General features: G+C 44.3%; 1 protein-coding gene across 2 annotated transcripts; it reads left to right on the top strand.

Moving 5' to 3' along the window:
* Nucleotides 1-26,840, top strand: LOC139449338 (sodium- and chloride-dependent glycine transporter 2-like). 2 transcript variants are annotated; one of them, XM_071230652.1, is made up of 15 exons: nucleotides 1-23; nucleotides 6,421-6,565; nucleotides 8,579-8,710; nucleotides 9,230-9,451; nucleotides 11,192-11,342; nucleotides 12,314-12,452; nucleotides 13,761-13,895; nucleotides 14,559-14,662; nucleotides 15,839-15,963; nucleotides 16,798-16,910; nucleotides 20,643-20,774; nucleotides 22,439-22,538; nucleotides 23,992-24,092; nucleotides 24,748-24,900; nucleotides 25,779-26,840. In XM_071230652.1, exons 2-15 carry the CDS (start codon nucleotides 6,421-6,423, stop codon nucleotides 25,971-25,973), a joined length of 1,947 nt encoding a protein of 648 aa, XP_071086753.1. In that variant the 5' UTR covers nucleotides 1-23; the 3' UTR covers nucleotides 25,974-26,840. The 2 variants fall into 2 exon arrangements, with proteins under 2 accessions (XP_071086753.1, XP_071086752.1); XM_071230651.1 differs by lacking the exon at nucleotides 1-23 and adding an exon at nucleotides 5,505-5,518.
* Nucleotides 26,841-27,573: the final 733 nt, after the last annotated feature.

Raw genomic sequence — 27,573 nt, 5'->3', positions numbered from 1 at the left:
CAAGCATATTTCAACAGAGAGAGGTAGGTAGACAGGCTATCGATTGCTTCATTAAAAATAATGTAATTCTGGAGTGTGCGTTATGGTATTCCGGCTACATTGGTCGGAAGCTGGGCCTGGTGCCAGTCTTTTGTGTAGGGAGACTGGTATCAGTCTTGTGGTGAAGGGAGACTGGTCTACTGGTGTAGAGAGACTGGTGTCTGTCTAGTGGTGTAGGGAGACTGGTGTCAGTCTAGTGGTGAAGAGAGACTGGTGTCAGTCTAGTGGTGAAGGGAGGCTGGTGTCTGTCAAGTGATGTAGGGAGACTGGCGTCAGACTAGTCAGGTAGGAAGGACTGGTCTAATGCTGTAGGTAGACTGGCAACAGTCTAGTGGACTAGGGACCCTGGGTCTAGCGGTGTAGGGAGACTGGCAACAGTCTAGTGGTGTAGGGAGACTGGCATCAGTCTAATAATGTAGGTAGACTGGCATCAGTCTAGTCATGTGGAGAGACTGGCATCAGTCTAGTGGTGTAGGAGACTGGCATAAGTCTAGTCATGTATGGTGACTGGTGATATTCCCACGATCAGCTGCATTTTCCAGATAACACATGAATGTTCAAAGATGTCGGACTTGGTTAAATAATAGGAGATAAACTAACGCTGATATGAGCAGATGCAGACAAGACTATGTCCCTTGCACAGCCCCGACTGTTGGCTGGCTACAATTATTACTGGATGTTTTACTCAAATACTTCAAATGACACAGCTGGCGCATGCTCCCGTCATGAATAATACATTCAAATTAAAAAAGTCTCTCAATTAAATTAAAAATATTTATTAGTCCTTCGGGCTACGAGAGTAAGTTTGTCTTTTTGTTTGTTTGTTTGTTTAACGCCGCACTCAACACTATTCCAGCTATATTACGGCGTTCTTTAAGTAATCGAGTCTGGACCAGACAATCCAGTGATTGCCATCGTGATCCACGCAGTTGGGATACGATGACAAGCACCAACCAAGTCAGCGAGCCTGACTATCCGATACCGTTGATTATAAGCACCACTTACGACAAGCATGCTGAAGGCCAATTTAACCCTGATATTCACGGGTTCTAGTCCAGCTACTAATGGCAGGCCACGTGGCTGGTCGTCACACAGTTGTGAGCCGGTCTTAACTAACCTAGACCCGTGAAAATCCGGGATAGAATAGGTCTTCAGCAACCCATGCTTGCCGTAAAAGGCGACTATGCTTGTCGTAAGAAGCATGGGATCGGGTGGTCAGGCTCATACTCATAACAAATAACACGTAAACTTCCATCCTTGGTAATCTCATAACCATGGTGTCGCAATACTTTCCACGCGCAGTTAAGGATATTTTTACCCACTTTCCAGGTTTACAGTTCATGTGTCCGTGAACTGTAGACAGCTGTAACTATACAAGTACAATCTCATTAAAATCAGACCTTAGATCTCTCTACCGCTAAACAATCTCATTAAAATCAGACCATAGTTCTCGCTACCGCTATCATCCGACCAATCAGAGCGTCGCTTACCAGATTATGAACGCGACAGTCGGAATGTGATTTCTACTCATGCATCCTCGAAAACTTTAACACGGGTATTCCGAACGATAGTTACGAGTTTAACGACTGAATCCATACAATCTAGACCATCTATTAGCCCTTCCAGAATGTTCTTTTGTTCAGGTTTCAAATTTGTAATCGAGAATTCGTCAAAACATGTTTCCAAGTGTAGTCGCCAATTTGAAATTAGTGCCGTGACGCACGAGAAAGCTGCCTTCTGATTGGTCATTCCATTGGTCGGTCAAAGTTCGCGCAAGGTCGGTCTGACGTGACCCGTAATGGGATGTCCTCAGATCTTTGTTTAGCGGTGGCGAGAACAAAGGTCTGATTTTAATGAGTGAGTGAGTTGGGTTTAACGCCGCTTTTAACAGTAGTCCAGTTATATCACGGCGTGTCAGCTTAATGTTGGAGGAAAGCCTGAAGTGATGCAGGTCTCAGACGTTTACCACTTCGGTGAAACCCACGAGCACGGATATGGTGCTGACAGCGAATCGCGGCGTCTTAGACGACTGGGCCACCCGTGTCCCCTGATTTTAATGAGATTGACACACGTGTGTCCGTGTTGGGTACCGTGGAAGAAGAGGTCTCCAGCGTTTTGTCGTAGGAGCCGGAGCCGGGTAAACGTAAGATCAGGTGGTCAGACTCTGTGACCTAGCTGACTGCGTGGAGCAGACATTGGTTTGTCGTGTCCAGCCGGGATATAACGGGAATAGTGCAGGGGCGGCATTAAATAACCTTCATTCACTCAATCACTATTGTATCTAATTACAAGGTTTCAGTATGCAAGATTCCTACTCAATGCTTTTTGTTTAATCAGATAATGCGATTTGTGAAAACTGAATAAAATCATTTCCATGTTGAGATGCATATTAGAAATGAGAGTCTTACAGAGTATTATACATCATGGTCATATTCAAGGTATATCTCCATGAGAGGGGATTCACTAGAAAATAGACTCGCCCGAGCGCGATCTCAGGACGAGTTAGTCACGTGACAGCACACTTGACTGTAATAGCGTTGTGGTGTAATCGTGTTCACGACATGAATGAACAACCTGTTATCGCTGTGAAATGTGTTCCCATTTATGGATTTTTAAAATTCTATGTCAAATTATAGATAACATCGGGGAAAGTTCCACACACTATAAACCAGTTGGGGAAATTCCAGGAGAGTTACTTGGGTCGTACGGGATCCCCTGTGTGGCTTTGTAAACACAGCATCGACACCATCGACACAACAAGTACCTATACTACTCAACTTGTGATAGGGATATTGAACTACGGAAGCCTCTCTGTGCCAATAACTTCTTTCTTAGTTCTTTTATTGTTGATGGCGGTCTGTAAGTAACCGACCAGACAAACCAGTGATTGTTATTATCAACACTCCGTCGGGGCAAGATAACACGCAATCAACCATGTCTCCGAGTCCGACCACCCTAGTAGACCCGGCAGGATAGCAGTATTTGTAAAGAAGGAAACCATGGTCAAATTGAATTTTACAAACATTAAAAATCCGAGATATATGTTATTTCTCGTCCCTGATGTTCCGAATGCATGAAACCTCCATTGTATAACCTGTTTGGGACAATGTTTCAAATGTCATAGTTTTGCATTTTGTTTGTTTGTTTATGGTAAGACATTATCCACGCGTGTTTATGATAAAACGAAGACAGCATAAGTCAAGTTGAGTTGTTGAATCCGGTTCACCTAGTTATCCTCCCCGTACAAGTGATCTTCAAATATCGTAGATTGATGTATGATTGACGGGTTAAATAACTCTCGGCTATTATCATCACGAGGTTGGTTTGAGTTCAACATTTCTACATCTCCTTACACACACTATCTCACGACTCATTTGATCACCTTAAATTTGGCCTTTTGCAAACAGAGACTGGGTATAGGAAGCGGGTATCCAAGCAACCAATCGGCGGACGACACTTGTCGAGCAGCAATCCATATGTAATGAGCCATGGCGGGATAAATAAATCATGGTTAACATATATATGGGGATTGGTAAACAAGCAACAATGCTAATATTAATACTAGGGCTGGGACGCGTAACCACAGGACTACCCGGACCCGTGGTTAGTCACGTGATATATTGTTTAATGACAATAATTATCTAGACCTCTATGGTTACACTACAATTAAGTCACTAATGTGTGTGCATTCCTTCTGATTTTTCATATGGTTGAATAGCGATATCACTTAATTCAATTTCAGTGTATGAATGACCAAATTGTTTAATACATGTATCTAAATACGTTCTGCCAGGGCTATGCTAAAAATGTTCCCAATCGGACATTTTGAGACATCTCCTGGGACCTAAAGTGGGTACCCGGGTAGGGTCGGGTAATAGGGCGTTGGGTAGGCGTAGACGTGAATCACATAGCCTTCCACAGGGCCAGTCTGTGAGTGAGTGAGGGAGTGAGTTTGGTTTAACGCAACTTTTAACAGTATTTTGGTTATGTCACTGCGTGTCAGCCTGTGAAGATGAGGGTAGAGAATGGGTCTTCAGCAACCCATGTTTGTCGTAAGAGGCCACTAACGGGATCGGGTGGTCAGGCTCGCTGACTTGGTTGATGCATGTCATCGTATCCCCATTGCGTAGATCGATGCTCACGATGCCAATCACTGGATTGTCTGGTCCAGACTCGATTATGTACAGACCGCCCTTATATAGCAAGAATATTGCTGAGTGCAGCGTTAAACAAACAAACAAACAAACAAACAAACAAACAAACAAATGATGTGGGAACAAAACCCGAAGTAATGCAGGTCTTAGATGTTTACCACTTTGGTAAAACCCGCGATCACGAGTCTGACACTGACAAATCTAAAACCATTGGCTATGGGATTTCAACTCGGTGAATGAAGACATGTGTTCGTTGTCCATTATACATAGCACCCCAGACACTTCCTGTCGTCGATGTCTGCGTGGGACGGGTACCCTGGTCACCACGCTATGCACAAGGGGGTGGGGGGTACCCAGGTCACCACGCTAAGCACTAGGGGGTGGGGGTAAGCTACGCTGATTGATTACGCCCGGCTCCTGACCTCGACACCCGTCTTACAAGCACACCCCGGGTGACGGGTATGGATGGTTCTAGGACGCTGTTTTGTCTCACATATGAAAAACGAATGGAAACTTTTCAGTTACTCAATGGAAAGTTGTTATCTCCCACGCGTGAATAAACGTAGCCAGTGTTTAGACGACGGAGATTTCAACACAACGCGATTGCGTCACTGATTTATTTTCATTTTCTTTCCTTTGTTAAGTTACTTTGCTTACCGAAAAATGTTTTGAACTCAAAGTCTTTTTTTAAACATTTATCTTATTTGTTTCTGAGAGTAAAGAATACTGTTGCTCTGTTTCTTCCGGGTGAAATGGGATAGTCTATTGGTTAAAGTGGCCGCTCCTGACGCCCCAAATCCGGGTTCGATTCCAAACAAGTGGACGATGTTCTTGGTGTATCCGCTGTGATACTGCTGGAATGCTGCGCTAAATACAGAAAACAACTCACTCAACATTTTGTTCGGGCGACAACGAAATTACAATATTATTCCGCCAAAGTTGTGACTAGCCGCCGCGTGAATGAGTGAGTGAGTGTGTACAACACCTCTTTGAACAGTATTCCAGTTATATAACGGCGTGTCAGCTTCACATGGCAGGAAATCTCGAAGAGATACAGGTTTTTCACAGTTTATCACTTTATCACTTTGATACAACCCGGTGTCTCGTGTTAAATATATCTTAGCGTTGATCGTGTTGACATGACAGAGTTATGGAGTTTGAATATTCAATGTTAAACAGAGATAACAAACACTGACCTTTACATTGGCTCTGTTATTGTGTGAGGAGTATTGCATAATCTAAGGTTCAGCTGTGTTATCAGCAACGCGTTTTAACGGAGCCTGCTGCACTTTCTTGTAGTTAGACCTGATACGTCACTTCTGATGGTAAGTGGAGTGTTGAGCTCAGTATGTAGGGATCAACGTTTGTAACGACACTGCAGCCCAAACCATAGCCAGCTTAACTATGGGGCTACCACGGCAGTGTGCCATTGCTACCAATGCTGGGCGAATGAAGTGCACATGAAATCTCTCGTATCTGTATCAGACTATTCCGACTTCATCTCAAATTATTTTCTGTTCTTATTATGCTAATTGATGTAATTCGTGACCTTCCTTTGGATATAACTTCACATGTAGTGTTTGCATTGTATATTCGGTTACATATTGTGCCATAAACACTGATTAGCTTCACATTGTAATTGCCTATCACATTACTTCGGACGATACCCGTGAAGATCCGGGGTAGACTAGATCTACAGCAACCCATGCTTGCCGTTAAAGGCGCCTGTGCTTGTCGTAAGAGGCGACTAACGGGATCGGGTGGTCAAGCTCGCTGACTTGGTTGATGCATGTCATCGTATCCCAATTGCGTGATATCAATCACTGGATTGTCTGGTCCTGACTTGATTATTATTAGACCGCCTTCATATAGCTGGAATATTGCTGAGAGTGGCTTTAAACCAGAAACAAATAAAACAAACCTAGGACGAAGGGACTTACAGCCAGCTGAACTTCTGAAAAACGTCAGTACACAATCCCTTCTGCGTATTTCCCGCGCCATACCCATATACCATCTGTCAGGATAACATGAAGGAGCTAGTTCCAACCACAATCTCGGTGAGATAAAGCTGATGGTTACACTAAATCCAGGATTCCTGCATGAGATATCTGACGAACGTGAACTTATAAGTCGATATACTGGTATTTAACCAAATTTATCCGTGGATACAGAGCGAAATTGGCACAACTGGAAGCGCTCGTAAAAGCATTGCGTGTGTTTGTTCCAGATGGCGGGAGACAGTGTGGCAGCAGTAGAACCGGAGCGAGGCAGCTGGGGTGGCAAACTGGACTTCTTCATGTCGTGTGTCGGGTACGCCGTCGGACTTGGCAACGTCTGGAGGTTCCCCTATCTGTGCTTCAGGAATGGCGGAGGTGAGTGAACGCTCAGTGATCACGTGACAGACCTATTTTCTGCCTCCAACCCAATACACAGCCAGCTGTAAGATTACGTAATAATTACATGGTCATTACATTTACTTCAGTGTTAAAAACAACATGAATATTTGGAACTCTGTTAATCTGATTAAGAGCATGATAGGGTTGGTCTGGTGTGAAACATTACCCAACATTGTGCATAGATTTACAAAGTGAATTGTTGAACTGTTTATGATTCGAAATGCGTGGCGCAATCTCATTAAATCAGACCTTAGTTCTCGCTACCGCTAAACAAAGATCTGATGACATCCTATTAGGGGTCACGTCAGAACGACCTATCATCCGACCTATCAGAGCGTCGCTTACCAGATTATGAAAGTGAAAGTCGGAATGTGTTTTCTACTCATGCATACTCGAAAACTTTAACACGGGGTATTCCGAACGATAGTTACGAGTTTAACGACTGATCCCATACAATCGAGACCATCTATTAGCCCTTCCAGAATGTTCTTTTGTTCAGGTTTCAAATTTGTAATCGAGAATTTGTCAAAATATGTTTCCAAGCGTAGTCGCCAATTTGAAATTAGTGCCGTGACGCACGAGAAAGCTGCCTTCTGATTGGTCATTCCATTGGTCGGTCAAAGTTCGCGCAAGGTCGGTCTGACGTGACTCGTAATGAAATGTCCTCAGATCTTTGTTAAGCGGTGGCGAGCACAAAGATCTGATTTTAATGAGATTGTGCGTGGCGCTGCCATGGAAGAAATTGTCCTTCATTGAACTAGTCTTTGTTTGCATTCTAGAAATACAGTATTGCCAGTAGCGGTAAAATAACTGGCGTATTGTATCGGTAATGTTGCCGACTGCACTCCGTCATAATGTAGGGGTAATATTGCCATCTCCCCGAGGCAAGAGAATCAACTGACTTTAAAAGTCCAGTTTTGACCCTTACCGAACTAGGCTGGAATTTCTGGGCTCGATCGTAGCGCCACCAGTGGCTATTACGAATTATGTCCCTTCTTTGTCTCTCCTGTGGACCAATCAAATTCCACCTATTGTGATAAAACGAGTCTTACATCGCGAAGTGCATCAAATCACGTGAGCACCTTGATTAAAAACAGGAACAGATTTAGAAAATATCTGTTGACAACGAGTTTACGAGCCAAAATATCACTCCGGAATTCTAGCCTAGTTTGGCAAGGGTGGAAACTGGACTTATATCGTCTTGCCTCGGGAAGATTAATATTGCCGTCTATAGACCGCCTTGAATAGCGGTAATACTGCCGACTGCAGGCGATCGTGTATAGTATAATAATACCGACTACAGGCCGTCTTGTATAGCGGTAATACTGCCGACTGCAGGCGATCGTGTATAGTATAATAATACCGACTACAGGCCGTCTTGTATAGTGGTAATACTGCCGACTGCAGGCGATCGTGTATGGGATAATAATACCGACTACAGTCCGTCTTGTATAGTGGTAATACTGCCGACTGCAGGCGATCGTGTATAGTATAATAATACCGACTACAGGCCGTCTTGTATAGTGGTAATACTGCCGACTGCAGGCGATCGTGTATAGTATAATAATACCGACTACAGGCCGTGTTGTATAGCGGTAATACTGCCGACTGCAGGTGATCGTGTATAGGATAATAATACCGACTACAGACCGTCTTGTATAGCGGTAATACTGCCGACTGCAGTCTGTCATGATGTAGCGGTAATATACCGACTACAGGCCGTCTTGTGTAGCGGTAATTCTGCCGACTACAGTCCGTCATGATGTAGCGGTAATATACCGACTATAGACCGCAGTATATAACTGACAACAAGCCTCATGTAAATGTTTACGCAGCTGTAATATTGCCGAGCCGTAATACATTATTTGTTTGTCAAACTGTACTAATTTTGTCAATCCCTCTAAATATGAACGAGAAACAATCAATGTTTTGGCCATGTACATATGACTCAAGTACACTGTGGTACTGAAATGTGCTCCCTCCCCCTAGGGGCCTTCCTGGTGCCCTACGTCATAATGCTGGCGCTGGCAGGACTCCCAATGTTCTTCTTCGAGTTGGCCCTGGGGCAGTTCGCCTCCCTGGGTCCAATCAGCATTTGGCGCGTCAACCCGCTGTTCAGGGGTAAGTACCTGTGTCAACCCACTGATCAAGGGTGAGTATCTATGTCAACCCGCTGTTCAGGGGTAAGTACCTGTGTCAACCCACTGTTCAAGGGTGAGTATCTATGTCAACCCGCTGTTCAGTATGTGTTATAATGGTCAGTGTTACCGTGTGCTTATACTTCTGTACTGTTCACGTTTAACCCCCACTTTCTTCTCGGATAATGCTGTTTATGTATTGGTACATGTACAGGGGCGGTGGGGTGGACTGGCGGCACCCCCGGCCTCCCGTAACGCTAAATACTCTGTTAGATTTTCACATGGGTATAAGCCAGTCGCCACATTGCAGAATATGGCTTGAAGCCATACTGCCTGATTCTCACTCATTCACTCACTCACTCACCAAATCCACCCATCCACTCACTCACTCACTCACTCACTCACTCACTCACTCAGATGTGTCTGAGAGGGACGTGATCACTACTGGGGACTGTAGACCAGTATGTACTGTAGACTCATCTAATACCTCACTCATTCACAGGTATCGGGTTTGCTGTGGTAATGATATCGACTATGGTGTGCGTCTACTACAACGTCCTCATCATGTACGGCATGTTCTACCTCATGGTGTCCATCATAAGCCTCGACGGCGACCTCCCTTGGATGAGCTGCACCAACTCCTGGAACACTCCAGCATGCACGATGGAAGCTAGACCATCGTTTGACAACCTCACCGACGTGGACAAACTCAACATCACCATGAGTAGGTATCAGCAGAAGGTACAGGGGACACCGATGGCCCAGTCGTCTAAAGCGCCGCAATTATCTGTGCAGAGTTGCGTCCCTTAGGCGTGTCAGAAACCTATGATCGCGGGATTGAATCCAGTTCACCCTAATTATATAGGTTTCTCAGCACCATATCGTAAACATAAAAGCCCTGCATTGCTTCGGACTTTCCTCCAACAATAGGTTACGTAGTTACGGAACTGATAAATGTTTCAAGCGGCGTTAAACTAGTCTTAATTATACATTATCACATGAAGACGGAAATGTTCCAAGTGTTGGTTATTTCTTCCAGTCCTGTGACACGAGTGATGAGATCGCCTAAGGAGCAGGAGGTCCCTATATGGAGAGTTGCGTCCCTTAGACGTGCTGGATAAGTTAATGGCGGGTTCGAATCTCTAACACCGCCCTCGTGGGTTTCACCAAGCAAATGTCCGAGACTTGCACCAATCCGGGCTTTCCCCCAATATCAAACTGACACGTGACACGCTACACGAAGCTGACAACTGAAATTCTATTAAAATCGGCGTTAACCCTAAGCCCCTAGCTCTTCTACAGGCCCTTCTATCTATTAGATTGAAAAGAAGCATTATCGGTATTAATGTAAACGATATCGTGTGTATAGCTACCAAGTGCGAAGGAATAGTTTCAAATGCGATACAAATGCAGTAGTAGCAGTACCTATTATCCAAACAGCGGTTCTCATTGAAATCACCACACAGCAGCTATTGGAACCGACAACACCGTCAACCGAACATTCGGTCATATTAGTTATATCCGCATTTCGCCGAACGACAACAACACCATCTTCCCGAGGCAAGGGAGTTAACTGACTTTAAAAGTCCAGTTTCCACCCTTGCCGGACTAGGTTGGAATTCCTGGGCTCGAACGTAGCGCCACCAGTGGTTGTTACGAGTTAAGTCCCTTCTTTGCCTCTCCTATGGACCAATCAGATTCCACCTCTCGTATCACTTGCATTTGCCTCAAACAAAATGTCGGCGCCCAGTCAAGACGACCTGATGGACAGTCAAGATCTACATTGTGAGAAAACCTGTGCATCAAATCACGTGATCACCTTGATCAAAAACTTGAAAAGATTTGGAAAATATCTGTTGGCAACGAGTTGGCGGTGCACATGCTATGCAAATCCTGCAATCGACCGAAATCTGCATGACAGTTTATGAACCGGATTTCGATTTCGGTGCGCTAGTTTGATTGGACTATGCATAGACTCATTAGTCCAGCCAAAATATAACTCCATAATACCAGCCTAGTTCGGAAAGGGTGGAAACTGGACTATTATAGTCAGTTAACTCCTTTGCCTCGGGAAGATGCATTTAACCCGAGTTTCCCCCTAACGGCTGTACACATATTCCGCTCACGACCGCTGTTAAATCCGATTGTGTTTCTTTTCGTTCGTATAATAAATGCATTCGTTTCCAACACGGAAGCTATGATACCAATACGCCTTCATTTAAAACCAATTCAACGCTTTTTATTCAAATTGATAGGAGGGCCTGTTCTTGAACGAAGGCTGTATCTGCAGTGAAGAATTTGTTGGGACTATAGGACTAATACCAATTTAAATCTGTCATGTCATCTTACACGACCGCTTGTTTTAACTGGGTCATAACAGACAACCTGTCCTATTTAAGTACACCGACAAACTTCACTACCTAGCAACCTACTTGTCTGACTTACATACGTGATTCTGCGCCAGGGCACATGGAGCCAGACTGCGTTAACACGACACTAAGTCAAATGAACCTCAACTACAGCGACCTGACCTACAACCTGACCATCAGCAACTTCACCGCCTGCAACGACACCAAGAGTTGGAGACTGATCACACCAAGCGAGGAGTATTGGTCGTAAGTAAACACTTTGGGAAAGCAACTAGAAGTTTTCGCGAAAGATCTGAGCCATCTGCCCGAGGCAAGGGCGTTAACTGACTGTAAAAGTTCAGTTTCCACCCTTGCCGAACTAGGTTGGAATTTCTGGGCTCGATCGTAGGGCCACCAGTGACTATTTTGAATAATGTCCCTTCTATGCCCTCCTGTTGAGCAATAAGATTCCATCTTTCATATAACTTGCATTTCCCCCAAAATGGCGGCGCCCAGTCAAGACGATCTGATCGATTATCAAAACCTATATTGTGCTAAAACGGGTCTTACACTGCGAAGTACATCAAATCACGTGAGCACCTTGATTAAAAACATGAAAAGATTTGCAAAATATCCGTTGACGCCGAGATGACGGTATACATGCTTTGCTAATCCTGCAATCGGCCGAAATCTGCACGGCAGTTTACGAACCGGATGTCGATTTCGTTACGTGATTTTGATTGGCCTATGCATTGACTCGTTAGTTGAACCAAAATACTCCATAATTCCAGCCCAGTTCGGCAAGGGTGGAACCGGACTGTAACAGCCAGTTAGCTCCCTTGCCTCGAGAAGATGGATCTGAGCATAATTAATGGACTCTAATGCAGACAGAAATAGGTGATAATCATGCTGTATTTTCATTACAGAGCTACCCTACATGTAGAAATTAACTGCGTTTAACTGAATTTTGAACCCAACGTCAGGTTTCAGCTGTTAAATGCAACTATACAGGCAATTTATTTAGCTCCACGTTGAATTTTCATTGGTGTGTAAATCTGCATTTTGTAATCTATGATGATTGAGCAAATAAGATACATATGCAGACGTCAAATCAGCTGTTTCAATCAGAGGTGGTTATTGTGATTTGAAACTTCTGATTGATCAAACAAAATCTACCATTTTCCCAATTCATGATAGAATCAAGTTTGTTAGTCTTGAAAATCGAGTTCCCTTTGCAGTAACTTCGTGTTGAACATCGACCAGGCCGAGGACCTGGGCAACGTGGGCGGAGTCAGCCTCAAGCTGGCCTTTGTCCTCCTCTTGTCCTGGATCGTCCTCTTCTTCTGCCTCAAGAAAGGAGTGCAGACATCGGGCAAGGTGGGTGGTGTGTCTCAAGAAGGGAGTGCAGACATCGGGCAAGGTGGGTGGTGTGTCTGAAGAAGAGAGTGCAGACATCGGGCAAGGTGGGTGGTGTGTCTGAAGAAGGGAGTACAGACATCGGGCAAGGTGGGCTTTGTGTCTGCGGACGGGAGTATAGACATCGGGCAAGGTGGGTGGTGTGTCTGAAGAAGAGAGTGCAGACATCGGGCAAGGTGGGAGGTGTGTCTGAAGAAGAGAGTGTAGACATCGGGCAAGGTGGGTGGTGTGTCTCAAGAAGAGAGTGCAGACATCGGGCAAGGTGGGTGGTGTGTCTGAAGAAGGGAGTGCAGACATCGGGCAAGGTGGGCTTTGTGTCTGCGGACGGGAGTATAGACATCGGGCAAGGTGGGTGGTGTGCCTGAAGAAGAGAGTGCAGACATCGGCAAGGTGGGTGGTGTGTCTGAAGAAGGGAGTGCAGACATCGGGCAAGGTGGGCTTTGTGTCTGCGGACGGGAGTATAGACATCGGTTTAGGTGGGTGGTATGTCTGAAGAAGAGAGTGCAGACATCGGCAAGGTGGGTGGTGTGTCTGAAGAAGAGAGTACAGTCATCGGGCAAGGTGGGTGGTGTGCCTGAAGAAGAGAGTACATACATCGGTTTAGGTGGGTGGTGTGTCTGAAGAAGAGAGTACAGTCATCGGGCAAGGTGGGTGGTGTGTCTGAAGAAGAGAGTACAGTCATCGGGCAAGGTGGGTGGTGTGCCTGAAGAAGAGAGTACAGACATCGGTTTAGGTGGGTGGTGTGTCTGAAGAAGGGAGTGCAGACATCGGTTTAGGTGGGTGGTGTGTCTGAAGAAGAGAGTGCAGACATCTGTCAAGGTGGGTGGTGTGTCTGAATAAGGGGGCACAGACATCTGTCAAGGTGGGTGGTGTGTCTGAAGAAGGGAGTGTAGACATCGGGCAAGGTGGGTGGTGTGTCTCTAGTAGGGGGTACAGACATCTGTCAAGGTGGGTTGTGTGTCTCTAGTAGGGAGCACAGACATCGGGGAGGTGGGTGGTGTGTCTGAAGAAGGGAGTGCAGACATCGGGGAGGTGGGTGGTGTGTCTCTAGAAGAGAGTGCAGACATCGGTAAGGTGGGTGGTGTGTCTGAAAAAGGGAGTACAGACATCGGGCAAGGTGGGTGGTGTGTCTGAAGAACGGAGTGCATACATCGGGCAAGGTGGGTGGTGTGTCTCTAGTAGGGGGTACAGACATCGGGAATGGTGGGTGGTGTGTCTCGAGTAGGCCGTACACTACTTCACTCTAGCAAGACGGTGCCTGTGTTGCAGGTGGTGTATTTCATGGCGACCTTCCCCTACGTCGTGCTCGTCTGTCTACTGGTCCGGGGGGTCACTCTGGACGGCTACATGCTCGGCATCAACTTCTACATCATTCCCAAGTGGGAGCGACTACTCGACGTCACGGTCAGTGCTCCGAACACATCAACATTTGACTCTGCCTCAATACCCTGCTTCCTTGTCTTATAGATGAATATGAATAAGCGATACAGGCCTGTTCCACGAAACGATCGCAACGCTTAGACTCCCATACTTTAACATAGACTCACGATAGTCGTACGCTACGATCGTTTCAACGGGGAACGAGGTCCCGGTAACATATTGCCATGTGAAGATTATATGCGCCCAGACATAAACTATTAATCAAACCTAAGAGAATGTGTAAAATATCCTTCCTGGATTACGGAATCTTGTGACTGTGACAACTTGGCCGCGTTGAATGGAGGAAGCTGCTTTGGGAACAAAACTTTTGTTTTTGAGAACAATTTGCATTGTTAATTTTATAAGTTCTTTTGAGTTACTATCGTCAGTTGTGTTCATCTACGTAAACATCTATTAACTTACCCTGCGTAACAAGTCTTATTGTTTCCAAGGACGAACTCTAAAATTGTTCTACGCACACTCATCATATACCGAATATGGAATCTATTGCATAATGTAATGAAAGAGACATCTACAAACTGACCACCTTTTCAATTTCAACTTTTGAATTACTATACTGACAACATCTCAAATTGTGTTAATATTTACTGAAGTGGACGTAAAATATAATAATACTGACGTCGGCAGGTGTGGCGGGAAGCTGCCACCCAGATCTTCTACTCCCTGGGACCGGGGTTCGGCAGTCTCATCACCATGGCCAGCTACAACCCCTTCAAACACAACTGTCACAGGTAACAATAAGGTGTATGTTCAAATACTTACGTGTTGACAGCTATTGCAATGGTATATCGGCAGAACCAAGATATCTCCTTGTACTCTGACATATCACCACTACACATTCAGAGCTACACATAACAGTGGTCGTTTGTTTGCCGCCACACTCGGCAATATTCTAGCTATATGACGGCGGTCCGTAAATATGGGATTCTGGACCAGACAATCCAGTGATTGATATTATGAGCATCGATCCACGCAATTGGGATATGTTGACACGTATCAACCAAGTCAGCGAGTCTGACCATCCGATCCCGTTAGTCCCTTTTACGACAAGCATAGTCGCCTTTTACGGCAAGCTTGGGTTGCTGAAGACTTATCCCATCCCAGATCTTCAGGGATTACACATTACAGCGAAAGCACACTTTCTATCACTACACGGCTTCAAACGAAGACATGCCTCGTGGTAGGTTACCCAAACGTTGTATCAAGTGCCTTGTGTGAAACTGAGACAGTGTTTCTCTTTGTGTGAGTGAATAGGTCTGGTCTAACGCCGCTTTGAAGAGGACAGTCATTTATATAACTTGATGTGTGACGAAAGCCTGATGTGGTGAAACCCACAAGTTCGGGTATGGTGCTGACGAACCTCGAAAGATAATAAGAGCGAATGGGGATTCGAACCTACGATCATTGGTTCCTGGCCTGCCTAAGGGACGCAAGTCTTCACAGCGAATTGACGACGACATGGACCCACGTGACACTGAGGCATTCCCTCTCTATAATTATGTTAATCATTATTTTTGAGATTGAGTAAGCAGACAAACAGCTTGGGTTTTGAACTAGTTGAATAACACTTTGTAGGGCTGACAATTTGCCCGAGCTTCGTCTCCCTTTAACGTCCGCGGTACCCAAGTATCTCCTTCAACTGCATATCTGTGTGTCTGCTACACGATGTTGTCCCGTTAGTGCAATGCAGGGCTGTGAGTGTATGTTTTCACGTTTATTCTTTCCAAACTACTGCCATATTGCCCCAGTTGGACTCCAGAAATGGGTTTCAAACATGTACCCATGTTGGGAATCGAACCTGGGTCTTCGTCGTGACGAATAAAAGCTTTAACCACAAGGCTACCCAACCGCTCCACGTATTTATGTGGGCAGAGACCCAAGATTGATGTGGATGTTTCATGTTTCAGAGATGCCATCATCGTGTCCCTCATCAACTGCGGCACCAGCGTGTTCGCCGGCTTCGTCATCTTCTCCGTGCTCGGCTTCATGGCGCACACCACCAACCAGGACGTGCAGGATGTTGCCGTGGATGGTAGGTCGTCACTGCTGCAGCAGCTGGGAGTAGATGGAAAGAAGCACAAGCACTCTGCATTTTCTTTGTCAATATTTTTGTCGTCCTTTATTAGTATTTCATTTTCTTAAACAATACGATGCATTATACAAATGGAAATAATATTTGTGTTTGGTTTCCACTGGGATTGCGTGTGTTGGGCGTGCGTGTTGCAGGCACAGATTGGATCTAGTACTTTGGGTGAAGTGTTGAAATGGGATGAGATTTAGGGAGTTCAGCAATAAATAATATCTTGTTTGCGGGATGGATAGTTTGGATATAATTATGTATGTGAGGCGTAACGTTCTGATATGACTATGTATGTGAAGCGTAACGTTCAGATATAATTATGTATTTGCGGGGTAACGTTCAGATATAATTATGTATTTGCTTGGTGACTTTCAGATATAATTATGTATGTGGGCCGTAATGCTTTTTTGTTTTTGTTTTGTTTTGTTTTTATGTTTCTGTTTTTTTAATTCTCAAGATAGTTACCCCGGTTTTACAATTTACCCTCACAGACTCACATGGAAAGAGGTATAGGGCTCGGTGTGTTTTGATGGGACTATCTGGGGCGTAACGATCAGATAAGACGGTGCGTGTGGGGCGTAACGTTCCCACTTGATAACATATGTGGGGCGTTACCTTAGAAAGGACCATATATGTTTGTTATGTATGGGGGATGTAACGTTCAGATGGGAGTGAGTAGTTGAAGGGTTTATTCTCAGCATGTATATAGTATTTGACAGGAGGGTGAATTATCGTCTCCCCCCCCCTTCGCGCCACTCACCTCACTCACTCGCTCTTATTCTCCAGGTCCTGGGCTGGTGTTTGTGGTGTACCCAGAAGGCATTGCGCGCATGCCGGTGGCCCCACTGTGGGCGTTCCTGTTCTTCTTCATGCTGGTAGCTCTGGGACTGGACTCACAGGTGCGTCACGCGGTGTCCTTGAACCCACGTACATACTTATACCACGGTATGTGGTAGTTACATTCCCTATGGAACAGGGTAAACGGAAGTGACGCGGAAGCACGTGGAATGAAGTTCCATGTTAATATCCTAGTTTACGATCACAACATAACCACAACCATGATGCTTTGTTCAACTTCATTCCAGGTGCTTCCGCGTCACTTCCGTTTACCCTGTTCCATAGGGTACGTACTACCACATTCCGTGACACGTATACTATATTGTCCAAACCAAAACCAGCACACAGAGTCAGACCTTTTTAACTTACTTTATGAATTCATACGAGCTTAATTTAGGAAACTACTTTCAAGGATTTAGAAATTTTCAATGCTGCCTCGGTTGTTCAGAACCCGATTCCCAGTATTAATCATTAGTCTATACACCGACTTGTATATAGGTCCGTGGTCTATATCAAAGAATGACAGATAACAGCAGTAGTAGCCTCAGGTGTTAAGCAGGTCTTGGTTCTACAGACAGGTGTTCAGCAGGTCTTGGTTCTACAGACAGGTGTTAAGCATGACTTGGTTCTAGAGAGGTGTTCAGCAGGTCTTGGTTCTACAGGCAGGTGTTAAGCAGGTCCTGGTTCTACAGACAGATGTTAAGTAGGTCTTTGTTCTACAGACAGGTGTTAAACAGGTCTTGGTTCTACAGACAGGTGTGAAGCAGGTCTTGGTTCTACAGACAGGTGTTAAGCAGGTCGCATATGACTCACATACGAGTTTATTGTTGAGGACCTGTCCTAGCCCGAAATCCCCACGAAGGACGGGGATTTGAAACGTTAGAAGGCCACATAGACACACATACATGGAGTAAAGCTTTCTAGAATAGATGAGGATAAGTAGGCGTGCCTGGTACTGACCATCGACACACACACAGACACACAAAGCAACATCCCTGTAATATTGCCCAGGGCAACACTTTACATATTAATAATTTAGTATGGCCTATTTCTACTGTGTCTTCTCAGCCCTGATGTATTGCAAGGATATAATGTGTTTATGCGAATACATTATGCATGACCTGAAAGTGTAGAAAAGGGTGTCACTTCATGTGTTTACCGCGGGAGAGTAAACAGATCAAGAGTAAACAGATCAAGTTCCTGTAATCTGGGATAGACCTCCAGTGTTAACTACATTAGTATTGACATCAAATAACAGCATGTAATTATCAATTTGTATCGCTCAATAATATGAAAGTGGGAGGGGGGGGGGGGGGGGGGGGGGGGTGCAGGGGGCTTGAAATCTGCCTCGAGATACAGGGTACTGGGGACGGTTACACGATTACATGATGAGGACACATTCTGACCTGACCAACTGGAGACCCGTTATATGATGGCGGCACATTCTGCCCTGACATACTGGAGACCCGTTACGTGATGGGGGCACATTTATTCTGCCCCGACATACTGGGGACCCGTTACGTGATGGGGGCACATTCTACCCCGACATTCTGGAGACCCGTTACATGATGGGGGCACATTCTACCCCGACATTCTGGAGACCCGTTACGTGATGGCGGCACATTCTGCCCCGACATACTGGAGATCCGTTACGTGATGGGGGCACATTCTGCCCCGACATACTGGAAACCCGTTGTGTGATGGTGGCACATTCTGCCCCGACTTAGTGGAGATCCGTTACGTGATAGGGACACATTCTACCCCGACATACTGGAGACCCGTTACGTGATGGGGGCACATTCTGCCCCGACATGCTGTAGATCCGTTACGTGATGGTGGCACATTAAATCTGCCCCGACATACTGGAGACCCGTTACATGATGGGGGCATATTTTGGCCTCAGACACTTGAGACCCGTTACGTGATAGGGACACATTCTGCCCCGACATTCTGGAGACCCATTACGTGATGGGGGCACATTTATTCTGCCCCGACATACTGGAGACCCGTTACGTGATGGGGGCACATTCTACCCCGACATTCTGGAGACCCGTTACATGATGGGGGCACATTCTACCTCGATATTCTGGAGACCCGTTATATGATGGCGGCACATTCTGCCCCGACATACTGGAGACACGTTACGTGATGGGGGCACATTCTGCCCCGACATACTGGAGACCCGTTACATGATGGGGCACATTCTACCCCGACATTCTGGAGACCCGTTACGTGATGGGGGCACATTCTACTCCGACATTCTGGAAACCCGTTACGTGATGGCGGCACATTCTACCCCGACATTCTGGAGACCCGTTACATGATGGCGGCACACACATTCTTCCCTGAGACACAATCTTCCTCTCATACTTGAAAGAACAATTAGCTTATATAGTTTTCACTCGTGTAAAGTACACAGAGGTATTTACGACAACGTTGGCTGGGCATTACTTGTGACTCATAACACAGGTGGCTACTCCTGCCGCTTGTTTGTCGTATTATAATGGTGAAAACAGCTCCTTTTATCTCATCGCCGACACTCCTTATGATCACTCTCTTAGCGGCCTGGCCTTTGTTGACGTTATCTCAAGGGGAATATGTCGAGACATGTAGAAGGTGTTGATGACTTTCCTGCAATGTCCCGGTCTGCTGCTGACGTGGAACGAAAACATCCCACACCCAGTGCAGCATCCAGCTGCCTCACCCACATGTATCTCACTCCCCGATCGTCCTCCTCATCTGCAAACTCCATCTTCTACGACCTTTCTCTACCTCACCACCCACCTCCCCACCCCCATCGCCCATCCCCACCTCCACCCATCTCCCATCCTCATTCCTATCACCCTACCCATCTCCCGTCCCCCATCGCCCCTTCCCAACCCCCACCCACCCCATCTCCACACCCCCATCCCCCTTCTCCTCATCCACCCACCCCATCTCCCCTTCCCCATCCCCCTTCCCCACCTCCACGAAACCAATCTCCCATCCTCCATCCTATCACCCACCCCATCTCCCCACCCCAGCCACCTCCACCAATCCACATAAGGACATTCGTACACACATTGCACCAGTGCTTATTGTATTACCTTCACCTTTATTTGGTCTCAGTGTTTTCAAAATGACGTGTTGACCTATAACCATTAAACGTACTGAGAGACGTACTGAACACATCGCCACAATGATATTCTCAGATCACCAGTCACGAAACATCGTTAGATACGTTAGAGATACTGTGTACACATGACAGGACATGACAGGTAGATCCTAGAGAATAATACAATGTTTTAATGCCTGGAGTGACTCATCCTAAAACTAGCACATGCCGTCAATAATACAATATCTCAATGCCTGGACTGAAATAAATATATCTCCGAATCACGTTTTCCAAAGGTGTCTCTCCACACTCCAAGGTACGCTGGCGGGCTGGGTTTAGTTCATATCTCCTGTGTTTCTGAAACGCACAGCATCATGGTCCGGGGTACGCATAGGGTCGGATGTAAGACACTACAGGATGCACGGGGAGTCATTGGTGTGTAATTGTTTACTCTACAGGTGTGAACGGGGAATGATGAATGTGTGAGTGAATGTTCGGTAACGTCAGCAATGTTACACACCTATGGTGGCCCCGAGTAAGTGAGTGAGTGAGTGAGTGAGTGAGTGAGTGAGTGAATACAGTCCCCAGTAGTGATCCCGTCCCTCTCAGACAAATCTAACGACATCACATTGACAAATATGCCCATAACGTATGTATGTCAGTACGATGTCATCATAATGTTTGTGATTGCTATTTTCAGTTCGGAATGATGGAATCCATCATCAGCGCCATCATAGACGAATTCCCCGCCTTTCTGCGAAGGCACAGAACAATATTTACTTTGCTCTGTCATCTGACCGGTTTTCTACTGGGTTTGCCACTTGTCACCAAGGTAACACCAAATACTAAATCACCCGATGAGCATTCACTATATGAAGTCCTATGTGTGTTACCTGTATCGGTGTTATCTCGCGAGTGTAATTTAGGATAATTGGGGGATTTCTAACAATAACAAACTGTATTAACCTGACTTTCAGGGTGGAATTTGGGTACTGACACTAATGAACTGTTACACCTGACTTTCAGGGTGGTATACAGCTACTAACACTAATGAACTGTTACACCTGACTTTCAGGGTGGTATTTGGGTACTGACACTGATGAACTGTTACACCTGACTTTCAGGGTGGTATTTGGGTACTGACACTAATGAACTGTTACACCTGACTTTCAGGGTGGTATTTGGGTACTGACACTAATGAACTGTAACACCTGACTTTCAGGGTGGAATTTGGGTACTGACACTAATGAACTGTTACACCTGACTTCCAGGGTGGAATTTGGGTACTGACACTGATGAACTGTTACACCTGACTTTCAGGGTGGAATTTGGGTACTGACACTAATGAACTGTTACACCTGACTTTCAGGATGGTATACAGCTACTAACACAAATGAACTGTTACACCTGACTTTCAGGATGGTATACAGCTACTAACACAAATGAACTGTTACACCTGACTTTCAGGATGGTATACAGCTACTAACACAAATGAACTGTTACACCTGACTTTCAGGATGGTATACAGCTACTAACACTAATGAACTGTTACACCTGACTTTCAGTATGGTATACAGCTACTAACACAAATGAACTGTTACACCTGACTTTCAGGGTGGTATTTGGGTACTAACACAAATGAACTGTTACACCTGACTTTCAGGGTGGTATACAGCTACTCACACTAATGAACTGTTACACCTGACTTTCAGGGTGGTATTTGGGTACTGACACCGATGAACTGTTACACCTGACTTTCAGGGTGGTATTTGGGTACTGACACTGATGAACTGTTACACCTGACTTTCAGGGTGGAATTTGGGTACTGACACTAATGAACTGTTACACCTGACTTTCAGGGTGGAATTTGGGTACTGACACTAATGAACTGTTACACCTGACTTTCAGGGTGGTATTTGGGTACTGACACTGATGAACTGTTACACTTGACTTTCAGGGTGGTATACAGCTACTAACACTAATGAACTGTTACACCTGACTTTCAGGGTGGTATTTGGGTACTGACACTGATGAACTGTTACACCTGACTTTCAGGGTGGTATTTGGGTACTGACACTGATAAACTGTTACACCTGACTTTCAGGGTGGTATTTGGGTACTGACACTGATGAACTGTTACACCTGACTTTCAGGGTGGTATATAGCTACTGACACTAAAGAACTGTTACACCTGACTTTCAGGGTGGTATTTGGGTACTGACACTGATGAACTGTTACACCTGACTTTCAGGGTGGTATTTGGGTACTGACACTAATGAACTGTTACACCTGACTTTCAGGGTGGTATTTGGGTACTAACACTGATGAACTGTTACACCTGACTTTCAGGGTGGAATTTGGGTACTGACACTGATGAACTGTTACACCTGACTTTCAGGGTGGTATTTGGGTACTGACACTGATGAACTGTTACACCTGACTTTCAGGGTGGTATTTGGGTACTGACACTGATGAACTGTTACACCTGACTTTCAGGGTGGAATTTGGGTACTGACACTGATGAACGACTATTGTGCCAGTTACGCACTGTTGTTAGTCTGCCTGTGTGAGCTGGTCGCCGTCATATGGGTGTATGGTAAGTTTTTAATGGGTGCACTAAATGGCACAGTTTATACCTTTCTATGCCTACCAGTCTGCATCTGTAATAGCTTCTACTGATGCAACATATGTACAATTTCCATGTGATCATTTTGATACAACCTCCATACCGCTGATCCAAAAAACTATAGTAGGGTTGTTTTCATGTCAAATGTACTAAAATACAGGTCACTAAGAGTATCTTCTTTACATAATGACTTCAAAATGCAAAATAGAGCTTTTTTTCCTTAAAAAACTGCATTTATTTTCGAAGTGTCTGGACCACGAGAGATTTCTAGAATACATAACGCCTAATATTCCAATAAATATACAGACTACAGTCAAGTGCCTTTGTGAATCCGTTTTTCAATTTCTAATAGACGTCTTCACTTTTGAAAACGATTAACTTAAGTTTGATCTGAAACATCCAATACATTTTCAATGCAATAAATCTCAAAAGTGTCAACTCGGTTTCTGCAAACCCTCAATAATATCTGAAATTGGGATATAGAGAATCTCACCCGAGTGTCTTTTGATATCAAATATATCAACACGAGTTGATAAAAGTGGAAAAATTCCGAGGCTTGCCGAGGATTTTTGCCACTTTTATCAACGAGTGTTGATATATTTGATATCAAAAGACACTCGGGTGAGATTATATTTATCATCCAACATCATTCTTCCAACTTTTTCAATTTGTAGACGTGTAGGGCTTAAGCCGAAACCCTGACCGACTCCACGTGGACACTGAACGATTTCAGAAAATTAGTTATTAATCCTCACACAAAATTTTACTGATTATTCATTTGATGATTGAACACATATTATCTTCTATCAGAGACACTCTCGAACGCTTTGGTAAAATCCACTCGTATTTAGCTCTCTTTCACTTATAGATTAGTATATAAAAATATTGTCAACCGCCGAATACCGGAAGCCTTCTTGTGATTCTTCATACGCTACACACCAATGTGTTAATCTTCTGTGGTAATGGCATTTAAACTTTTACTATTTTCCCTAACATATGTGCTCTATTTACTGCTAAAACTACCTTGTTTACTTCCAAAACTTAACATTGGAACTCAGAAGTACTTACATCTCTAAATCTATAACATTCATTTCACTCACACACATTAAGTAGAGTACTACCACAAGAAATATATTACACGCACTCACGCACACACGCACACTCGCACATAATATATGTTGTCATTAATGATTTTCACAAATTTATTAGAATACCACCACAAGCAATATATTTCACGCACACTCGCATACACACACATATTTGTTGTCATTAATGATTTTCAGTGATCCATTCATATATTTTTCACCGCTATTTTGCCTTTTACGCCTTTTTGTTTTTTTCGGATAATCGAGGCTTGGCTTTGACGTTATGCGGCATACAGTTATTGTGTTTGTTATATTCTACATGATGTCTGTGATTGCAGGGTTAAAGAAGTTCTGTAGAGATGTGGAACTCATGCTGGGGTTCCAGCCTAACTACTACTGGCAGGCCACGTGGCTGGTCGTCACGCCCCTCGCCATCATTGTAAGACGCCACACAGATGTGAACCTTTACTAAACCAGACCTGTGAGGATCCGGATAGAGAAGGTCGTAACAGGCGACTTTGCTTGTTGTAAGAGGCGACTAACGGGATCGGGTGGTCAGGCTCGCTGACTTGGTCGATGCATGTCATCGTATCCCAATTGCGTAGATCGATGCTCATGATGTAAATCACTGGATTGTCTGGTCCAGACTCGATAATTTACAGACCGTGGTCATATAGCTGGAATATTGCTGTGTGCGGCGTTAAACAACAAACAAACAAACAAACAAACAAACAAAGAAACTAAATTACCCTGTGTTAGTCCACATCTCATTGATGCTAAGTAATTTGAAGAGATGACTTTACTATTTTGAGTAGCATGGAACAAACACGATTCGCCCCTGTCAATGCAAACCCCCATGTACTTACATACATACTTACTTACATACTTAAGGGGCACAGGCTTTGTTCAATTGTTTGATCTAAGGCCCCGATACACCACTTTGTTAGCCCACCAGCTCATGTCTCATGACTAACACCATTGCTGATAAATATATATCAACATTTGAGGTTTATCAAGAAATTATATTTCTTTTCAAATAATGTCCACATCTCCGCTAGTTGTTGAGCATCAGCAGCCCACTGTATGTTCTACAGGTGATGATCGTCGTATCCTTCGTCCAGTATAGCCCCAGTTACTATGGCGACTATATGTTCCCACCGTGGGCCCAAGATGTTGGATGGGTGATGGTGAGCGTGCCCATTGGGTGCATCTTCGTTACCATGGTGATACAGATCATAAGGCATGGCGTGAGTACAATAGAAAGTTTCCATCACTATGGTAACTTCTTTCCCTCCATATGCTGTAGAAGTACCAATCTTACTACAATCTCTAAGTTTAGTGAATGTTCAGATAAACAAGATGTTTGTGATGTATAAACGATCTGAGCCGATTTAGATAACACACAACCAACAAGATCACACAAGTGTGAGTAAGTGAGTGAGTGAGGATTTTACTCCGCTTTTATCAATTTCCAGCCATAACACGGGGGGGGGGGGGGGGGGGGGGTGTGTGTTAATAAACAACAACACCCATATTAGTTTAAAGAATGTTGATGATTTATGTAAATGATTGTTATTTGGATAATTATACTGTTGATGGTGTATTTTCCCAGGCTTGAAATTGTAAGACTATAGTTCTCAGGGAATACTGAATCCACATACACTAAAAACGTCATCTGATTGTGTAAACTTAACATGACACTTAGCCAAGTCAGTCATGCTTAACGTAGCGACGCTTTGAGAAATAATCAAAGTCGCAATTGTCAACAGTGAATTTCACTGAATTTTGAACAGTAAGATAGTCGAAGGCATAACCCCCCCTGTGACTGTCTACATGCTCTACCAGCCGTGAAGATCCTGGTTAGATTAGCTGCTTGTCGACTGTGCCTGTTGAAAGAGGTGACTAACAGGATCGGGTGGTCAGGCTCGCTGACTTGGTTTGATGCATGTCATCGTATCCCATTTGCGTAAATCGATGCTCATGATGTAAATCACTGGATTGTCTCGTCCAGACTCGATTATTTACAGACCGTTGTCATATAGCTGGGATATTGCTGAGTGCGGTGTTAAACAGCAAACAAACAAGCAAACAAACAAACAAACGAATAAATGGTCTACTGTTCCAGTCCATCAGAAATGCTGTGAAGCCGACTGACAGCTGGGGCCCAGCTAAACCTGCACATCGGACGGGCAAATACGCCATTACCAACCCAGCATTCCAGCACGATGGCGAAACCGAAACGAAAAATGGCAGCCTTCCAAACAATGATATAGAAATGGCTGTTGGTAAAGATATATTGGAGGACACAACTAAATTTTGATTTGATTTCATCCTGACCTTCACGATCATGTTTGCAGCCATCTTCAACATACGGGTCACAGCGCTAACTCACCAATGAGAAGCAACATTTTACACAATACGTTATACAAGCTGGTGTGTGTGTGAGTGAGTGAGTGAGTATGGTTTTGTGCCTTTCTGCAATATTCAAGCATTATCAAGGGCTTTACACATTGTACCAATGTGACGAAAATACATAATGTAACCAATGACGACCAATCAATCATTATCAATTGAACAGACGATGGACGTACAAGGTGTTTGAAATATAGTTTGGCATTTTTGCAGCTCTGAAAGTACCAGCCGGGGGACTGTTTGCCAGGACCAATCATACAACTCAATCTGAGAACAGAATGCGCCCATAAGAAGTGTTTATTTTTCATTTGCAAATGCGAATATGAGTAGAGAATGGGGACAAGATTTTATAACATCAGATGAATCGACAATTGAGTTACATTTCCCAGGGAATCAAACCCGACATTTACATATTTAAACTTCGGACCTGATCCATCACAGCGAAACTTTCGCAAACAGAGATTGATCGCCTCTTCTTTACCGACAGACTTACTACAATCATGCATTCATAAGATGTAGCACGTAATTGTGCACATCAATGCATGTAGGGGCATTACGAGTGCACGGCAAGGGCAGATGTGTTAAGACTATTTATGTAACTAATGTAATACACTGCTGGGCAAAAGTAAATATACACTTGGAAATTAGTTGTGACTCAAAAATTACAAACGTTATCAAAACGTTACTAGGCTTATGGTTCAAAACACAACTATGATGTCGTATCAAATACATCTCCATCAAAGAATCATTTCTTGAATAAGGAAGAGAATTTATGGATGTGAACTTCTTTATTATGAGAAATACAGCTTTCCGGAGTATATACTTACTCCTTCATCAGGTGAAGAAGTAAGTATATACTCCGAAACGTTGTGTTCCGCATAATAAAGAAGTTGACATCCATAAATTCTCTTCCTTATATATGTTACATCTGAATGCCAATCAAAGACTTCATTTCTTGTTTGTTTTAGCCAAACACGAGTGTATATTTTCTTTCGATAATGAACTTAGTCTATAATTTTGAATAAAATAAATTTATACATTATTTTGTGATAGGACTGGAGCCTATAGTGTTTAGAGTTCTGATGTGATTCGAGCATTATTCTTATTATTTTTCTTATGCATTATTTGTATGTAACATTCGTATTGTGAGTTGCTGGTCCATAAAATGTGATTTCGTGATTTGAACCTTACCCACCATGAGTATGAAATGTAAGAATAGCGCCCTCACGCAGGTCTGTGGGTGTATTATTCTCATGGGACGGATGACATATCTGGATCCAGGACACACAATGAATACGTTGTTTAGTTTATTGCCTTTCTGTCGGATAAAATATCCACTTCAAACTGAGAGACCCGACACGCATGATGCGATACTGATACCCCTATAAGTGAAGAGAACGCCTCAACGGGTGTGCTACTTCAATACCTCGGCGTCTGTGAAAGCGGGACAGATACACTAAGAGTATTTAAGTATAGAGTACGGTGATGGAGGACTTTGTATATCGGGA

Source organism: Haliotis cracherodii, unplaced genomic scaffold (genome assembly GCF_022045235.1).
Source record: "Haliotis cracherodii isolate W230 unplaced genomic scaffold, xgHalCrac1.p SCAF_8, whole genome shotgun sequence".
NCBI classification, from domain to species: domain Eukaryota; kingdom Metazoa; phylum Mollusca; class Gastropoda; order Lepetellida; family Haliotidae; genus Haliotis; species Haliotis cracherodii.
Note: the sequence above shows the minus strand (reverse complement) of the source record. Positions and strands in the feature narration are given on the sequence as shown.

Coding starts and splice junctions, on each gene's coding strand:
- LOC139449338 (XM_071230651.1), top strand. Junction 11,343..12,313: donor CCAAGCGAGGAGTATTGGTC/GTAAGTAAACAC, acceptor TTCCCTTTGCAG/TAACTTCGTGTTGAACATCG. Junction 16,911..20,642: donor CTCTGGGACTGGACTCACAG/GTGCGTCACGCG, acceptor TGCTATTTTCAG/TTCGGAATGATGGAATCCAT.